Raw genomic sequence first — 18,716 nt, forward strand, 5'->3', positions numbered from 1 at the left:
TGGCTCCTGGGGAGCTTGATTGATTTTAAAGATTTATTTCTAGCCAGGTGTGGTGTTACCACCACACCTTTTATCCCAGCACTCCAGAGACAAGCAGGTGGATGTCTGTGAGTTTGAGGCTATCCTGATCTACTTGGAGAGTTTTGGGCCTCTAGAACTGCTGTATGCGTTCCTAGCCATCACTCAGTGCCCCTGACCCCTAAGTGTGTGTGTGTGTCTGTGCCTGGGTGGGTATGTGCACATGAGTGCAGTACATACAGAGACCAGAAGAGGGCGTTTGATCCCCTGAAAGTGGAGTTACTGGTGGTTGTGAGCTGCCAGACATGAATGCTCGGAACTAAACTTGGGTTGTTCGCATGAACAGTAAGTGCTTTTAGCTTCTGACCCATCTCTCCAGCCGCCTCCCCCGTGGGGTCTCTCACTGGGTTCTGAGGTTTACAGATCAGGCTAGGCCAGTAATATCCAGGTATCCATCTGTTTGTGCCTCCCCAGAGGCCACCACACCCGATTTTCTTTGTCACATTTATTTATTGACTGGGGTGCCGAGTAGGGTGTGGAAATGCATGATTAGGCATACCCTGAACATCACCGAACAGCCAGTGGGAATCACCAGTCTTCTTATTCCGCTGCACAGGGCCTGAACTCAGGCATTAGACTTGGCAGCCTGGGCTTGAGCCATCTTGCTGGACGATGACTCTTCCTGCATGGGTGGATGTCTGGTTCTCATGTTTACATGCCAACTCTTTCTGAGCCATGTCGCCAGCGTTCATTCGTCTTATAGCCTCCAAGTGATGTCATCAGATCACGAATGCACTAACGGGTTAACTGACTGATAGAGCCGGAGCCTTTCCACCCACTCACCCCAGAGCGTACAGCTGTCAGTGAAGCCATTATCCTAAGCACCTCTGGGGCAGCCTACCTTACAAACACAACCTTTGTTTGTGTGTGTGTTTTCAGGGGTCTATTGGTCTCCAGAGGACAGGAAGCCTGCCCCGGAGGAGGGGAGAAAGGGCCAGCCAGAGGGGATCCTCCCGGCCTTTGTCCCTCCACTGTACAGGTAAGGACACTTCTGTTCCCCTCCTGCCCCGCCCTCAGCCATCCTAGGCAGAGGATGGAAAAATTGCTTGGGTGTTGGCTGGAGAAACAGAGGGGCAAGGGAGGAAACACCTGGCCCCACATCCCGTGCCCTCTTCCTCAGGACCTCTGGAGGCCTCGGCTCTTTCACAAGCTGTGGGGACCCCTGGGAGACACCCTCTCTATCAGCTGCTCAACTGTGGCCCTGGGAATAGGTGAGGCATGAGAGGGAGTGGGGGCAGGGGGGAGGGAGAGGGATGGGGGAGAGGGAGGAGGAGGCCAGCCGAGGTAACCGTCCTCTCTGCTTTGTCCGCTTAGACACTCGGTGCTTCGTTCAGACATCGCACACATGGAGCGACTCCTGCAGCTGGCTGTGGCCGAGAGGGAACGTCTGCTCAAGGACAGGGTGAGACTGCAGGCCCTTCTCCTTAGAAAGGGGCATTTGACCCCACTCCTTTACATGCACAGACTCAGCCTTCCTCCCTCAGACCAAGGGCTCCAGACCCCAGCCTCCTCCCTCAGACCCAGGGCTCCAGACTCAGCCCTCCTCCCTCAGACCCCTGTATTATCTTATTCAGACATTCAGAATAAGCCCCCCTTATTCAGACATTTCTCTGTCTTACGGGTTGGGATCCTGCTTGATTCTCCCTCATGAATCCACAGGAAGGGATGAGAAGAAGCCGAGAAAGTTCCACAGGCCCTGCCGTTCCTGCCATCACGGTTAGTCCCCTCTGTCCCTTCTGGGTGCTTTTGCCTCTTGGCTTTTGCCTTTTATTATATGCCACCATCTCCTGTCCTCCAACCAAGAGGGTCCTGCTCCACCCTTAAAGAGAAGTCCAGGGGTTCTGTTCTTACTCGGGTTTCACTCCCGAGTACATGGTCTTTGCTTAGGTAACTGACTCCATCTTTTTTTTTTAAAAAAAGATGTCTTTATTTTATTTATGAGTACACTGTAGGTATCTTCAGACACACCTGAAGAGGGCATCTGATCCCATTACAGATGGTTGTGAGCCACCATGTGGTTGCTGGGAATTGAACTCAGGACCTCTGGAAGAGCAGTCAGTGCTCTTAACTGCTGCGCTATCTCTCCAGTTCCATCCTTTTTTTTTTTCTTTTAATTATTTATTTACTGAAGTTGTGTGTAGTGAGGCAGGTGAGCAGGCGCCTCAGTGCACATGTGGAGGTCAGAGGACTTGTGGAAGTCACTTCTCAACTTCCACTATGTGGGTCCCAGGGATAGAACTCACACCGTCAGGTTTGGGGGCAAGCGCCTTTTCCCAGCTGCGTCATCTCCCCATGCCTGTGTTCTTGTATTCCGTATGTTTGGATTGCTTTGCAGCCTGTGTGTTAACCACAAGCTGCACCCTGAGCTACGATCCCAAGTCTTTCTCCTCCTGTCTTTTTCTTCCTGTCCGTATGCCAGTAACTATTTCAGCTGTTATTATAGAAGGGTAAACATTTGTGGCAGTTTAAAAAAAATTAATTATAGAAAGACTCAAGAAATGTGGCACGGAGCCGGCCGTGGTGCCGTTAATCCCAGCACTCGGGAGGCAGAGGCAGGCGGATTTCTGAGTTCGAGGCCAGCCTGGTCTACAAAGTGAGCTCCAGGACAGCCAGGGCTATACAGAGAAACCCTGTCTCGAAAAAAAAAAAAAAAAGAAATGTGGCACTAAGGCCCAAGTTCTATCCCCGGAACTATATAAACTAGTTGTGGTGATTTATGCCTGTAATCCCAGCACTTGGGAGGTAGAGGCAGGAAGATCAGAAATTCAAAGATTGTCTTCCACTACAGAGCCAGCATGGGCTTCGAGAGACCCCTGCCCCTCCTGCCTCAGAGAGCCAGGGAGCAGGAAGGGCGTTGTACCCTTCAGGGTTGTTCTGCACAAACTTGTCCTCATTAAAAATGCAGCACCATGAACATCACTTATTAAGCAGCCCCTGCGGAGTACATTGTGTGTCCCTGACGAGCTCCTGTGCACAGACAAGCATGTCTTCGAGATTCGAGCCCCCACGATCAAGGGCTGACTAGTGGGGAGGGTGCGGAGCTACCCCACGTTCACTGTAGGGAACTGGGGCTCTCTCCGTGGACACAGTCCATGAAAGTGGCTCACTTAGGAGGGCAAGGTTCCCTGTCCCAGGCCTGCCTCACAAACTCTGTGACTGATGGGACTCTTGTGTCAAATGGAGACTCTGTCTTTGGCTTTGGTTCGGCTTTTGACATGCTCGCTGTAGCCCAGGCTGGCTTTGAACTCACTATGGAGCTGAGGATGACCTTGAACTTCAGCTCCTCCTGCCTCGACTTTCCTCCTGCTGAGATGACAGGCGCACACTTCTCTGTTTCCCTGCTTTTAATCAGCGTCTATAGCCCTCAAAATCATGACAGTCCTGCCTCAGCCTCCTCGGTGAGCCACACACACCTGGCTTCATGAGTATCTTTGCAAAGGCTGCATGGAGCTCATTGTCTAGGTTGCAATCCCTCTCTGCTCAATGACCCCTTCTCTGTGCTCTGCAGGCCCCGCCCCCGCCCCCGCCCCCACCGCCACCCCCACCAAGCCCTCCAGGTCCCCAGGTCCTGGACCTCCCACAGCACCTGGAACGCTGGGGCCACAATCCTGAAAGCTGCCCCCACTTGCGGGTGACCGGGGGCTGCTGTCGTGGGCCCCTGGTGAAGATGGGCGGCCGCATTAAAACTTGGAGGAAACGCTGGTTTTGCTTTGACCGGCAGGCGCGCCGTTTGGCTTACTACGCCGGTAAGCTGGGAGGCCAGGAGTTGGAAAATCAAGACACATTCACACACCCCCGCACCCCCCCCTGCCCCCTACTTCCCAGCTGCCACTAGGACCAGGGGTTAGGCTCCCAACCCCTTCCATACACTTTAGAGTCTAGGTTAAAGCCATTCTGTCCCATAACACAACTCCCTAAGCCACCCAGAATCCCCCCAGCTTCTACTCACTAACACAGTTGAGTTTCGCTCAGTTCTGGCTTCGGATGGGAGCCTAGACCCGTGCGACAGTGACCCACCCACTTGAACACCCAGAGCCCAGAATATCCTTTCTTTCCAGAGGGCCCCAGGTGCTCCAGGACTTCCTTCCCTGGACCCATCTCCAGGCTTATGTAGTCTCTAGACCTGTCTCACATCTAGCATAGACATCCACTTCCCTCCAGCCTTGGGGTTATCACATTGTCATAATCTATGCTAGTGCCAAATGACTGCAGTACACACACACACACACACACACACACACACACACACACACACACAGAGTCTCTAACTAGATCTGTTTCCTCTCTTTCTTCCCACCAGACAAGGAAGAGACAAAGCTCAAAGGCGTCATCTATTTCCAGGCCATCGAGGAAGTGTACTATGACCACTTACGTTGTGCCTTCAAGGTGACTCCCTACACAGGGCCACGATGCCCTCCTCCTGAGTGCCTATGGCCAAACCTCAGTCAGCCTTAGTCTATCTCTAGGTCACCCAGGGGAAAGCCACTCTGACTATACTCACCGTCCAGCACCGGACCATAACTAAAGCTCAGAGCCTGGGGGTGCACTGTACACTCAGTCGGTAGAGAGCTTGCCAAGCGTGCACTAAGCCCTGAGTTCGAGCGGCAGCATCGTGTGCACTGGGCACAGTGACACACAGCTGTAACCTCAGCACCAGGAAGGCAGGGGTGGGTGGATCTCCGAGTGTGAAGCCAACCTGGAAAACATAGTGAGTTCCAGAATGGTCAGGGTTCCATGGAGACCCTGGAGGGGGGTGGGGTGGCGTCAGATTCTGGTTTAGCATATGCTTGTAAGTCTAGCACTCAGGAGACAAGGGCAGGAGCGTCTCAAGCTGGAGGCCCGGGTTATAAGGGAGACAAAACATAAGGGCCGAAAGAAATGTTGGCGGCTGATACTTAGGACCCTCTTTGGAAAGAAACCAACCATGGTTGGTTAGTTTTCTTTTCCTTTTCCCATTTCTATTTTATCTTATTTATTTATTTATTTATTTATTTTTGAGTCAGGGTTTCCCTGTGTGGCCCTGGCTGTACTGGAACTAGCTCTGTAGCCCTGGCTGGCCTCGAACTCACAGAGCTCTACCTGCCTCTGCCTCCCGAGTGCTAGGACTAAAGGTGTGTGCCATCACCATCCAGCTGTTTTAAGTACATCTTACAGATTTACTTCATCTCATGTGCATGGATGTTATGCCTGCATAGATGTATGTCTGCCCACAGAGGTCAGAGCAGGTCATCGGGTCCTCAGGAAGTGGCAATACAGATGATCGTGAGCACCACATGGGTACTGGGAACTGAACCTTAGTCTTCGCCAAGAGCAGCCAGCGCTCTCAGCTGCTGATCCATCTCCAACGCCCAGCTGTGGGGTTTTAAAGGCCATATCGGAATCTCATTTTTTTTAACTCTCAAGTCTTAGTTTTTTTCTTACAAAACAAAACAAACAGTAACAACTATAACAACAACTACAACAACAACAAACGGTCACATTTCAGCCCCTTCCCTTGGGACTAAAACCATAATCGATATAAGAAGGGGTTTACCCACTTGGTGGTCGGTAAATGGGCTCCAGCTAGGAATGGTGTAATCTCAGCCCTCAGGAAGCTGAGCAGCAAGTCTGAGGCTAGCCTGAGCTACGAAGTCAAACTCACTTTCAAAAAAAGAGGCGGGGTAAAAACTAAAATAAAAATTAAAAATCCAGGTATGGTGGCACACACCATTGTACCCACACTGAGGTGCCAGAGACAGATATCTGGGTTCGAGGCCAGCCAGGCCAGTCATTGAAACCTTGCCTCAAAAAAAGAAAGAAAAGGGAACAGGCATTCTAGCCCAGTTTAGGAAGACATTGATCCAGCCACCCTTCCTCCTTGCTTATTCCAGAGCCCCAGTCCCCGCCTGACCTTCTGCGTCAAGACCTACGAACGTCTTTTCTATATGGTGGCCCCCAGCCCGGAAGCCATGCGGATTTGGATGGATGTCATCGTGACAGCTGCGGACGAGAACCACGCCCCCTGACCCCCCCCCCCCGAGTGGCCCCGCCCTCTGAGAAAGGAGGTCCCGCGAGCTGCGCCCCTAGACGCACTTACCGGCCTTTGGGGCCCCGCCCACTTCAGGAAGCTCTCGGCCCCGCCCCTTTGGCCTTCTCCTGAGATCTCTGCAGCCGCTCCGGCTCAGCTGGCCTGAGCCGTGGAGGTCTGGGCTGCCTCTGTCTTCCAGCGGCTGCATCGCCAGGCCCTGGAGGCCCCGCTTGGGGGCAGGAGGAAGAGCACAGGGGTGGAAGGAACTATTTATTGGTGCTCCTCTGATATCGAATTAAACATGGTGAAAAAACAGAGTTGCTGGTGTGGATTCCAGCGCTGAAGTCCTGGGGCCCTGGGCAGGAACGATAGAGACTTTCAACCCCTAAGGTCATGCATGGATGGGAGGAGAGATGGACAGACACGTAGCCTTAATCTTCTGTGATTTGGGGGTTTTAATATGTAGGTCTATCTGCCTCTATGCATTTTTTTTTTTTTTTTTTTTTTTTGACCAGCCCGGCTTCTAGCAGGCTCTAGAAACTTAAGTACGTCCTCCTTCCTGAATTTTCTTTAGGGTTCCCCCTCTGCCCTCTTCCCTTTGTAAGGTTTAAGTTCAGTGGCCCCACCTGAAAGCCCCCCATCCCGATTCTTAGATGATCCAGGCACTTCTTTTGAGCCCTTCCATCGTGCCCTGTGGTTCCCAGTGAAACCTGTCATTCCGTGATAGAAGGGAGAGGGACCTTTGCCACCTCTGGGTCGTTGCTCATTCAATTAGTTTAGGTACTTAGCCCATCTCTGGTTCCTAACTTACACGAGGATGTCCCCTCTTCCAGGAAGCCTTCCCTGATTGCCTTGGTTGAGTCATAAATTCAGTTTGCCCATCCTTATTGCAGTCTGACTGTTCTCTCCTGGCCTTGACTGCCCTGGCTTATTCCTGGCAGCAGATCTCCTGGGCTGTCTCATCACTAGTGTGCCCTTGAATACTAGTGTGGTGGTATTGAACTGCGTTTAATGCTTCAATCAGTTTGTGAGAAAGTGATTCTGAGGATGATGGACAGCTGCAAGCAAGGCCATCAGAAAACTCTTGGGCTGTTGTCTCTCTTCATCTTTTAGGTATCATCTGGGGTGTCCCCTCAGCTGGTCCCCAGGCAGAATCAGACACGGGTGAAGCAGGCAGTTTGAAGAAGTCTGGTGGTCAAAGTAGGCCATGAGTCTTGTTCAGAAGAGAGCCTGCCAACCTTTAGGCTCCGTTCTTAATTTAGATTTAAATTGTGTTTTGTAAGTCAAATGTGGGGAAACAATGGAGTGAGCCAGCCTGGCCTCTGAGGACTAGAAACCCATCCCAGACAAGGCCCCAGTCACGTCAGGCTTACGTCATGGCTGCCTCCGACGAGGCCTCTGGATCCTATGCAAGTGAGGAGAATCCCACAAACCCACAGTGAGGAGCTGGGGGCAAGTTCACTACAGGGACCTGGCCTAGCAGGCACTGGGCTCTGAGTTCCAGCTCCAATACAGCAAAAGTGAAGATTGCTAGAAAACAAACACATACATAGCATGGAAATAAGCAAACAAACAAATATGTAAATCAACCTAACAGCCTCCAGCTCCCTGGGTCCCAGCTGGGCCCAGGTCAGGAACCCAAATCCAGGCAGGCCTGAGCAGGAGCAGACTCCCCACCCTGGGTCCCACTCCCGCCCAAGATGCTTGCTCTTCTGGTCTGACCAGTCGGGGTTCCTCCCCTGAAACTCTCCCACGCTCCTGGGACCTGTGGGGCCTCCTGAGCCTAAAACAGGCAGTATCATCATCGGCTACTCTCTAAGACTTCTATCTCTCTCAAATAGGTTTGCAGACCTATTTGACAAAAGGAGTCCTCCAGAGAGGGAGAGAAAGTTATCTGGAGTCGCAGAGTAAGATTAAAATTTCAATCTTTCTAGTTCCAGACTCCATCCCTTGCTCACTGTACCACCCTTTCCCTTTACAATGAAAAGGACACTTTGAGCCAGGCTTGGTGGTGTACATCTTTAATCCCAGCACTCGGAAGGCAGAGCCAGGCAGATCTCTGTGTGTTCAAGGCCAGCTTGGTCTACATAGTGAGTTCCAGGGCCAGCAGGGCTGTATGTATAGTAGGACCCTGTGTAAGAATAAAAATCCTTTTAAAAGATACCTTGGAGCCTCAGAGAGGGAAGAACATTTATTGAGGGTCACACAGCAAAGATGTAGGGCTGGGATCCTGAGGTGGAGGCAGTGCAGCTCGAGCCAAGTTTGAATGACATCACGAGAATCGCTCACTTTCTCCCTCTGAGTCTTCCCTGGATGACAGGTGACCCCACCTAGGTGACTGAGGTGCTTGTCATTGTTGGGAACAGGGGTGCTGGGCAGGGGCCGGGCAGCAGAGATCTCTCTGAACATAGCTGCTCATCCCTTTCATAGTCACCAATCTGGCTGGCTGGGGCTGACGGACCCTCCACTGGCCTGTGGAGAAGAGTAGCTTTCTCTCTGGGACTCAGTTTCCTCCTCTGAGGAATGGCCACCGTGCTCCTCTCTGAAGAGGCTGCTTATAAACGGACTGGTATATTCTCTCTCTTTTTAAAAAGTGCACTGTTTGTTATTGTGTGTACATCTGGGCACACGTGGACGTCAGAGGACAATGTGTTCTCTCCCACGATGTGGGTCCTGGGGACCAAACTCAGGTTGTCAGGCTTGGTGGCAAGCACTTTTATCCTATAATCAATCTCGAAGGTCCACCATTTTGTAGCCCAGACTGGTCTCGAACATGTGATCCTCTTGCTTCAGCCTTCTGAGTGCTGGGATTATGGGCTTACATCATGCCACAACATCCTGTCTAGGAGACAGCCAGAGCCAAAGACCTAGGAACTATCAATAATCAATACAAACATTAGCCAATACTACCACAGTCTACGTTATGAAAGCTAAGGCTTTTGCAGCACCGAGAACTGCTGAAGCTATGCTATAGTTATGAAAAGTTATAGTTATGAAAGCGATGCTTGAAGCCTTTCACATTCACCTGACACTGGTCCCAGAGCAGCCTGTGAGGTAAGTCTACCACTAAGGTCTCCATTAGACACATGGAGGGCATGGAGGCACAGAGCCAGCTGATTCCCACACACATCTGGAACCTCAGTTTGGAGAGGTAGAAGGAGGAAGATGTTGGGGCTTCCTGGCCACCAGCTCCATTCTAGATTCAGTGAGAGACTTTGTCTAAAAGGAATAAGGTGAGGTGGAGAGTGATATGGAACAGGACATGGGACATCCCCTCTGACCTCCACAGTATGAGCATGGTGTGTGTACACCTGTGGACAGGTGTGTGCATGTATGCTTCATGTGCGTGCACATACATACATATACACATATGTAGACACACACATACATATGTATACACACATACATACACATATACACACATGTAGACACACATACATACATATGTATACATACACATACATACACACATATACATATGTACACATACATTCACACATACATATATATACATATACACATATATACACATATGCATACACACATACACAACACAAACATATATATATATACACATAAACACACATGCATACATACACACATACACAAACATACATACATACATACATACATACATACATACAATACATATGCACACATACATGCACACACACACACACACATACAGGCCCATGTACACACACAAACAGGTAAAAACAAATCTGGTGCTGTAACTTCAGGGTAGAGCATTTAGCAAGTATGTGTGAGACCTGAGGTTTCATACCAGGTATTGTCAACAAACAGAACAAAACAACCTTTCAGCACAAAACAAATGAAAAAATAAAAGAAAATAAAACTGAGCAACCAAATAAACAAAACAACAAAGCCCAGAAGAGACTCTGAGAATGTCATTAAAGGCCTTTGGAAACAGCTGAGCTCACATCCCACTTCTGCTACTCCCAAGCTTCTCCTAGCCTCGATTTCCTCTTCTGTGAAATGGGCTCCATCTTCCCTTTGCAGAGCTGTTGTGGCCTAAGAAGTGCTGAGCACAGAGCTAGTCTTCCACAACAACAGGAGCATTCCTCACCTTAGGGGAAAGCACCGATGAGAAACACGCAGGCTCCTGCTCCAAATAGTTTCTGACATAAAGCAAATGCTCAATTCTTGGGTATCATTACCATTCATGTCATGGTTATCATGGTTATCAGATTGAACCCAGGAACTCATGAATGCTAAGCAAGAAATCTACCACTGAGCCACGCCCCCAGCCCCTCACTGGGGGATTCTAGGCAGGGGCTCTACCACTGAGCCACGCCCCCAGCCCCTGTCTGGGGAATTCTAGGCAGGGGCTCTACCACTGAGCCACACCCCCAGCCCCTCACTGGGGAATTCTAGGCAGAGGCTCTACCACTGGGCCACGCCCCCAGCTCCTCACTGGGGGATTCTAGACAGGGGCTCTACCACTGAGCCACGCCCCAGCCTCTCTATGGATTCTAGGCAGGCTCTGTACTGCTGATCTCCATGAAGCTGGGCCACACCTTTAGGATTCCCTCCCATTTGATTCATCAGTAATCCCTGCTAGTTCTTCCTCTTAAAAATGTTTTGGACTCTTTTTTTCTCTCTCTCCAGTGTCTCATGTAGCCCAGGCTGACCTAGAACTTGCTTTTTATCTTATGAAGGCCTGGAACTCTGCATTTACCACACACTGGGATTCCAGGCTGGATCACCACTCCTGGCTAGAGAGACACATTTGTAAAGATAAGGACTCCAGTGTGGTGGTTTTCGGGGCAGTTCCAGGAAGTGGGGAGGATTTGCTCTGCACTGGATCCTGTCACAGAACAAGGACAGAGTTGGAGTCTTCATGAATCTGACTTATGAGGAGGAAGAGCAAAGCTACGCTTAAACCATAACTTACAGTATAATAACTTGAGCGGCTTACCAGCATGTGGGCTTGTGGAATCACAGCGTGATCGGTGTAATGACCTTGTTTGTTCCTGTGGACAGGCAGAGTCATATGGGTGGTCTCGCTTTTGCATAGATCATTCATGGTCACAGGTGACCCTGGCCTCGGTCAGGGTGCTATGAGATTATTTATGTCCACTACAAACCGCATGGCTCCTACGTTAACAAGGACAACTCCTGACAGTTACTGGTTGGTTCCCTTCTCCTCCTCTCTGCGGCCCCATGACCCAGACAGGATCTCATATAGCCCAGGCTGGCCTCAAATTTCCTATGGGATAAACTTTACACCCTCCTGCCTCCACCTCCAATGTATTCATCACCCCCCACCCCCATCCCCAGTTCTGGGGATAGAAGCCAGGCTTCATCCACGCCAGGCAAGCCATCAAACTTTCCTTTCTCATTTGGAAAACAGCCTAGTGACTCCAGTCTTCCTGTGTCCTTTGTGAAGCTTGGAGAGGAGTTTGAAGTAGGGTCTCACTGTGTAGCCCAGGCTGGCTTCAGACTCAATGCCACCGACCCTACTGTCTGAGCTTCCTGAGTCTGGGATTTTAAACATGAGCCATCATACCCAGCTCTCCTCTCCCCCCACTCTACACCCCTCCCCCAGCCTTGTTCTTATAACTCTTGTTTTTTCAACAGGTTCATTGTGTAGGGTGTGTGACTGTGCCTCATTGCATGTATTTATTCACTATTTAGAGGATATGTTGTGCTGCAGATATGTGGAAGGCAGAAGATACTTTTTAGGAATCAATTTTTGCTTTTCTCTCTCTATGATGTGGGTCCCAGGGATCCAACTCAGGCCCTCAGGTCCTTTTTAGAGACAAGTGTTTTTATGTGCGGAACCATCTCACTGCGTCCTGCCTCGGCCTCCTGTGTGCTAAGACTGAAGGACTGTGCCACCAGGCCCAGGCTCAGCTTCCTCGTGTTTTTCTTGGAGAGTAACATACATCCAGTGGAGTTCCTAAGTGTACAGCTCAGCAGCTCTGTGCGTCACACACAAGGCACACACAAGGCCACCCTCCCTAGGTAGAGATAGAAGAGGAACCCTCTGGGACAAGACTCTCAGAGGGAACCTTTGTTCACTTTCTAAACCAACCCACTTCTGTGGGCTAGTTTGGTCTGTTTCAGAACTCCATATGAACAAAGTCACACTGTGCATTGCCTTAGTTCTGGTCTCTTTGAGTCACCATTTTAAAGATCCATCTATGTAGCTGTATATACCACCCACTGAACCTTTCCATTGCTGAGCAATAGTGCATGGGGTGAAGGGACCACTCTAGGTTTTTCCATTTGTATTTATTTATTTATTTATTTATTTATTTATTTATTTATTTATGACGATATTGGAAATGGAACCCAGGGCTTCATTCATGCTAGGCGAGTGCTCTACTACTAAACCCTAAGATTATCTGATCTCTCACTAGGGGATTCTAGGCAGGGACTCTACCACTGAGCCACGCCCCCAGCCCCTCACTGGGGGATTCTAGGCAGGGGCTCTACCACTGAGCCACGCCCCCAGCCCCTCACTGGGGGATTCTAGGCAGGGGCTCTACCACTGAGCCACGCCCCCAGCCCCTCACTGGGGGATTCTAGGCAGGGACTCTACCACTGAGCCACGCCCCCAGCCCCTCACTGGGGGATTCTAGACAGGGACTCTACCACTGAGCCATGCTCCCAGCCCCTCACTGGGGGATTCTAGGCAGGGACTCCACTGTTGACCCCTACCTAGGGCACTATCCTAGCTCTCCAGCCACTTTTTTTTTTAATTTAAAGGACTTATTGCAGTGCTCAGCACGTAATAGGTGTTCAAGACTTGTTTTCAATTTTTATTCATTCTTTGAGACTTCCAGCTATGTATGCAATGTATTTTGATTCTAAATATCTTTTTCACCACCTCTCAATAGACACCTGATATTATTTCCCAGCTTAACCAATATTGAAAAATCCACTCACTTCTCAATTCCAACTCTGCTTGTAGCTCTTTATGCATGTTCCTCCAGAGCCTTAATCTCTTGTAAGTTATAACCGAGTTGTTTGTTTGGCTTTTTGAGATAAGATCTCTTTCTGTAGTTCAGTGAGGCCTGGAATCGCCGTGCCTCAAACTCATGGCAATCCTCCTGCCTCAGCTCAGTGAGTGCTGTGATTACAGGCATGAGTCACTAAGCCTGACTTGTAAATAACAGTTTTCCCAATTATTTAATTAATATCTGTATCTTCCATCAGTCTGGGAGCTCTTCGAAGACAGACAGTGGTTCTGCCTCAGGGTCTCCAATCCCCAGGCGAAGGCAGGCAGGCAGGCACACCACATAAGCTCAGAACCCTAGCAGACCCTGAATGCCCCTGTCTCTCTTTGAGCCCCGGTACTCCCTCTGCCTCTGAAACCCACACACAAACTTTTATCCAGGGGACTGGAGGGAACCTCTACTCCCGCCCTTTCCCTCCTTGGCAAGGGCACAGGGCAGGGGCCGCTCTCCCTGTGGGTGACGCACCTAGAGGCGGGCCCGCCCCACAGCGGACGCTGAGTTGGCCTGGTTGGGCAAGGCCAGGGTTGCCCCGGGGTAGGTTACTCATCTGAGGCTCAGGTAAGAGGGCCCGGGTTGGAAGGTGGCACACCCAGGGGGGACGCGGAGAGAGCAGGACACAGCTATGGATGCCGCCAGGAGAGGAGATACACAGCCAGTGATGTGGACCACCGGATGGCTGTTGCTGCTGCCGCTTCTGCTGTGTGAAGGTGGGTGTGTTGCCAGGAAGGTAGAGTCGGGGCCCCTAAGGAAGATAATTCCCCAGATCTTCCCAGAAAATCTTTTAAGAAAAGTTGAACACAGCCAAAAGCAGTTCAGCTGTCTCTGCCCCGGGCAGAGGGACTGTAAGGAAGTTATCCCACACTGAGTAGGCAACTGAGAGGGGCACCCCCTCCCCCACTCTAAGATAGGGGCTGGGATCCCCTCCCTCGGGCAAAGGCAGCCAGGAGAGGGGAAAGCTCCAATGCAGGCGCAAGGGGTAGAAGGAAAAGGGTCAGTATGTCCTGCACCCTGAAACTTGTGGGAGGGCTTCTAATGCTGTTCTGGATGCACACTAGAATCATCTCACCCCGGGACAGAGGCCACTGGGAAAGACGTTGTCTTTGTGGGGAGAAGGCTTTAACAAAGAACCCTGGGTTCTACCCGGTCCTCACCCGCAGGAGCGCAAGCCCTGGAGTGCTACAGCTGCGTGCAGAAGGCGGACGATGGATGCTCTCCGCACAGGATGAAGACAGTCAAATGTGGTCCCGGGGTGGACGTCTGTACCGAGGCCGTGGGAGCGGTAGAGACCAGTAAGTGCTACCCACCCGGTGGTCCCTGACTACCCCTTCCCAACTCCTACAGTGTAACTCCGCCTCCTTAGGGACCTTTCAGATTCTGGCCACGCCTTTCCCTTTCAGCCCTCACTGAGACCCTGCTGCACAGAGTCTCCCTTCTTTCAACGGGCTTAGGCAGGTAGACAGACAAAAGGCGGGGAGTAGGGGGTGGGGTGTGTGTGTGTGTGTGTGTGTGTGTGTGTGTGTGTGTGTGTGACTGGCGTGCTCTGATAGTCGCAACCTGTACAGGACAGACATCTTTACCACTTTCCCCCACTCCCCGTAGGAATGCTTACCCACCAACACAGATTATTATTTAGTGGAGACGATTCCTTTGAAAGGGATCACCGAGGTTCCTAGTCAGACTCCACCCTTAGAGCCTCTAAGTTTCCAGACCCCTTACTCAGGAATCCCGCCTTCCCCCAAGTCAGACACAGGGCCTCTCCTCTCTATGCATCTGTGTGAAGTTGTGGTCTGAACTCAGGGCCAGCACACAACATGCCGGATAACACTCCCCGCCAAGCTGGCTCCTCAGCCCCCTTTAAGTTTGTATTTTGAGACAGGGTCTTACTGAATAGCTCAGTTCGGCCCTTGTACTTACTATGACGTTCAGACAGGCCCTTTTGGTTGTGAGTCTCCTCTTTCAGCTTCCTGAGTCACCTGGTGGCTTGTACCACCAAGTCCGCTTTTGCTGGCGGCAGGGTCTCCTTATGCAGTACAAGCTAGACTGCAACTCCAGACCCCACTGCCTCAGCCTCCTCAGTAGCCGGGATTGCAGGCTTGTACCACCGTGTTTGTCTCCTAGCCTTTCTCTTAAACTTTTTTTCTTCAGTCTCTTAACTGGATCCTTCGGAAGCTACTTTCTGAGGCTCCTCCCCCTTTTGACGTAGTCGTTGAGGCTTCAGTTTGAGCCCGGCTCTCCAGGCTGTTGCGTTTGTTAATCAGCCTGTTCTCGTTGGACTGTATTCTTTGAAGCTCTTCTCTTTGACCACACCACCCTCCCTTCTCCGGTAGCTCTCTACCCACAGATCTGCCCTTTTTGAGATTCCCACCTGTTGACCCAGGCCAGACCATCCAGGTGTATCGTTCATTCAAAGCTCCGCCCACCGGCCCTGGCTGCTCTGACCCCACCCCTTTTCCTCCGTAGTCCACGGGCAATTCTCTGTGGCGGTGCGGGGCTGCGGTTCCGGAATCCCGGGCAAGAACGACCGCGGACTGGACCTTCACGGGCTCCTGGCCTTCTTTCAGCTACAGCAGTGCTCCGAGGACCGATGCAACGCCAAACTCAACCTCACTTTGCGAGGCCTCAACCCTGCAGGTCGGTCGCGGTCGGAGCCACACTAGGGCTGGGAGCTAAGGCTACTGCCCACTGAGGCAGGACTGCGGGGGTGGCGGGGTTGAAGACTGCAGACATCAATGATGTATGTACCTCAGGTCCATACTGGGGGTGGAGCTAGGAGATAAGGGGTGGAGTCACAGGTATAGCTGGCCCGTTGAGCAGTGGTTGTCTAGATCTCTCAGCAAGACAGGCTGGCCTAGAACTTGCGATCTTCCTGCCCTAGCTTCCTGAGTAGACCGTCCTCACCTTTTTGACCCTTCCTTTTCTGTTTCTGCTCCCCCACATCCCCTGCAGGCAATGAGAGTGCATATGAGCCTAACGGTGCAGAGTGCTACAGCTGTGTGGGTCTGAGCCGCGAGAAGTGCCAGGGCTCCATGCCGCCGGTCGTGAACTGCTACAACGCCAGTGGCCGTGTCTACAAGGGCTGCTTCGATGGTAACGTCACCCTGACGGCAGGTGAGCCAGCCCCCCCTGAAGGAGCTTGAGGCCTGTAGGAGTTGTGATAGCTGTCCTAGGGGGAGCGCTTCACCTAAAGGGCCACCCTTCTGCCCTCCCTCAACCCCAAATACTGGGGACTGCTTTTAACTTGCCTTGTCCTACAGCATCACGGGAAATGTATGCTATAGACTGTAGTCTACTTATAGACTTTCGTGGGGGGGGGAGAGAGAGAGAGAGAAAGAGAGAGAGAGAGGGAGAGAGGGAGAGAGGGAGAGAGAGAGAGAGAGAGAGAGAGAGAGAGAGAGAGAGAGAGAGAGAGAGAACGAGAACATACCTATAGAAGACTACTGCAGGATACAGAATGGAAGTCCATGAACTAAGACTTGGGTTTCAACTTATAAGCTTTTTGCCTGTATGTCTTGGGAAATCCAGTTTGAGTCCTGAAAACTTAGGTGCCCCACTTGTTCCACAATATTACGGAATGTAGTTCAGAGCTGGAGACATACCTTCAGTGGTAGAGCCTCTGCTTAGAATCCCCCAGTGAGGGGTTGGCACTCACTCCATGGCAAGTGGAATTTTTCAATTCCTTTTAGTGCCAGGTGTTTCTCAGGAACTTTTAAGACTAAACTTAGCAGGGAGCTGAGAGAGGCAAAGGCAACGTGTGTTTGAGTTTTGCTCACAGATGTATCTCTGTTAAAGCCTTTGTTCCAAGACAAATCTGGAGCTTAGGTTTCACCCAAAAAACAAACAAACAAACAAAAAACCACCCTTCTCAAAGCATATTATGGAAATACAGTCCGTCACGGGCGGATGCCAGCAGCACAATGCTTTGCAGAAAGTGGGACCAGAGTTGAGATGTTCAGACACACGAGTGCACAGCCTTCTGTTTCATCTCAGGCTTCACTGCTCCTGTCTTTTTTTCCAGAAGTCCCTAAACTTTATTTGGGCTATGCCAACCCCTATCTGTCCAATGATAGACCTTTCTGTGTCTCCCTCTTGCAGCCAACGTGACCGTGTCCTTACCTGTCCGAGGCTGCGTCCAGGACGAGACCTGCACCCGGGATGGGGTGACGGGTCCAGGATTCACACTCAGCGGCTCTTGCTGTCAGGGCCCCCGCTGTAACGCCGACCTTCGCAACAAGACCTATTTCTCCCCTCGAATCCCACCCCTAGTCCTGCTGCCCCCTCCAACCACCGCAGCCCCATCCACTCGGGCCCAGAACTCCTCCAGCACGACCTCTACAGCAGCCCCAACCACGACCACCTCCATCATCAAGCCCACCACAGCCCAAGCCAGCCACACTTCTCCCCATGAAATGGATCTCGAAGTCATACAGGAAGAGGGGGCGTCGTTGAGTGGAGGTGCTGCGGGCCATGGAGGTACTGCGGGCCATGGAGGTGCTGCGGGCCACCAAGACCGCAGCAATATGGAGAAGTATCCAGGAAAGGGTGGGGCCCAGATCCCAGCTAAAGGAGGCTCTGGCACTCTAGGGTCCTGGTTGTCTGCAGTTCTGTTGACTGTGGTTGCTGGCGCGATGCTGTGAATGTCTCATCTCGAAAAGTCCATCTCACTTTGTTTCCCTGGCCCCGTGGTACCAACTCTTTCCATTTCTCACTTGACTGGACTGGCTCCGCCCCCATCCTTCAGCATTCTCAGTTCCGACTGCACTGGTTTGCAGCTTCGGAAAACAGTCCTCTGTTGTAAATATTCCGCTCGGGTGGCCCTACTTTTTTGATGCGGCCACAGCATTCCCCCTGATGGTGACCAGGACAGAGGGAAGAGACGTCTACTGGCTGAGAGAGGCCCAGAGAGTCCACGGCAAGCCTCCTCTTCCCGTTTTCCTGACCAGGCTGGAAGATGACCAGGCAGGTAGACAATGGATCCATCCTCCGAGCACTGTGCTTGCCTGGCACATTGTGCGGAAATCTGGTCGCCTGTCTTCCTTAGGAGACTGTGAACAACTCTACAACAGGGTCTTGTCTCTGGCCTCTCTATGTGTTCTGTCTGGCACAGGAAGGTGTCAATAAAGATTTAGTTACTTTGTATAGTGAGTTAACTAACTCTTGTTCTCCATTTTCATCTTTCATATCAAGTTTGTTTGTTTGTTTGTTTGTTTGTTTGTTTTCAAAACGGAGCTAAGGACAACCTATTCTTACACAGCAAGTTCTAGGACAGCCAAGGTTAGATAGCAAGACCTTGTCTCAAAGAAAAGAAAAGAAGAGAAGAGGAGAAAGGAAAGGAAAGGAAAGGAAAGGAAAGGAAAGGAAAGGAAAGGAAAGGAAAGGAAAGGAAAGGAAAGGAAAAAAAAAAAGCTGCCGTGATGGATTGTTGGGTAAAACGTTCTTGCTACCAAGCCTGAGAACTTCAGTTAGTCCGTGAAGCCTATATGGTGGGGAAAATAATCGCTTGTCCTCTGACCCCCCCACTTGTGTGACATACAGACAAAAGAAGTAAATACATGTTACAAAGAAATTATGTGTGGGCTGGAGGGAAGGTAGGACCACTGACCACCCACACAGCCTGTCCTCATATTGTTAGGAAGGCCAGAGGGTCG

At 51.1% G+C, this 18,716-nt stretch overlaps 2 protein-coding genes and 1 long non-coding RNA gene across 13 annotated transcripts in view; 2 read left to right on the top strand and 1 right to left on the bottom strand.

Annotated features, from left to right (window-relative positions):
• Phldb3 (pleckstrin homology like domain, family B, member 3) overlaps window positions 1-6,401 on the top strand; it is a 19,004-nt gene extending 12,603 nt beyond the window's left edge. For 2 of the 4 annotated variants that reach the window (XM_030242440.1, XM_030242441.1), the window contains exons 10-13: window positions 958-1,057; window positions 1,199-1,289; window positions 1,393-1,480; window positions 1,738-2,009. In XM_030242440.1, the coding sequence (XP_030098300.1) occupies window positions 958-1,057; window positions 1,199-1,289; window positions 1,393-1,480; window positions 1,738-1,902 (444 nt within the window). In that variant the 3' untranslated portion in view covers window positions 1,903-2,009. Of the gene's footprint in view, window positions 1-957; window positions 1,058-1,198; window positions 1,290-1,392; window positions 1,481-1,737; window positions 2,010-3,586; window positions 3,825-4,378; window positions 4,465-5,948 lie in introns of those variants that run through there. The other 2 variants (XM_017322157.2, NM_001102613.1) reach the window with 2 other exon arrangements.
• Gm26550 overlaps window positions 1-15,500 on the bottom strand; it is an 18,350-nt gene extending 2,850 nt beyond the window's left edge. Inside the window, exons 1-9 of one of the 8 annotated variants that reach the window (XR_003946730.1) lie at window positions 14,986-15,497; window positions 14,223-14,328; window positions 13,001-13,813; window positions 11,025-11,079; window positions 8,250-8,959; window positions 6,155-7,615; window positions 5,231-5,430; window positions 4,580-4,774; window positions 578-1,897 (exon numbers count right to left, since the gene is read on the bottom strand). This is a non-coding gene — a long non-coding RNA (predicted gene, 26550). Of the gene's footprint in view, window positions 1-577; window positions 1,898-4,579; window positions 4,775-5,230; window positions 5,431-6,154; window positions 8,960-11,024; window positions 11,080-13,000; window positions 13,814-14,222; window positions 14,329-14,985 lie in introns of all 8 variants that reach the window. The other 7 variants (XR_001778062.2, XR_001778063.2, XR_881887.3 and 4 more) reach the window with 7 other exon arrangements.
• Lypd3 (Ly6/Plaur domain containing 3) lies at window positions 13,674-18,222 on the top strand. The gene is made up of 5 exons (NM_133743.1): window positions 13,674-13,778; window positions 14,229-14,360; window positions 15,532-15,702; window positions 16,018-16,179; window positions 17,164-18,222. Exons 1-5 carry the CDS (start codon window positions 13,694-13,696, stop codon window positions 17,703-17,705), a joined length of 1,092 nt encoding a protein of 363 aa, NP_598504.1. The 5' UTR covers window positions 13,674-13,693; the 3' UTR covers window positions 17,706-18,222.
• The last annotated feature ends 494 nt before the right edge of the window (window positions 18,223-18,716 follow it).

The sequence above is a fragment of the Mus musculus genome, chromosome 7 (assembly GCF_000001635.26).
Source record: "Mus musculus strain C57BL/6J chromosome 7, GRCm38.p6 C57BL/6J".
Lineage (NCBI taxonomy): Eukaryota > Metazoa > Chordata > Mammalia > Rodentia > Muridae > Mus > Mus musculus.

What these genes read in the sequence shown, in the direction of transcription:
- Lypd3 (NM_133743.1), top strand. Translation starts at nt 13,694, where the DNA reads ATGGATGCCGCCAGGAGAGGAGATACACAGCCAGTGATGTGGACCACC. An exon ending in CGTGGGAGCGGTAGAGACCA is followed by an intron (nt 14,361 to 15,531) that starts GTAAGTGCTACC and finishes TTTCCTCCGTAG; the next exon opens with TCCACGGGCAATTCTCTGTG. An exon ending in TAACGTCACCCTGACGGCAG is followed by an intron (nt 16,180 to 17,163) that starts GTGAGCCAGCCC and finishes TCCCTCTTGCAG; the next exon opens with CCAACGTGACCGTGTCCTTA.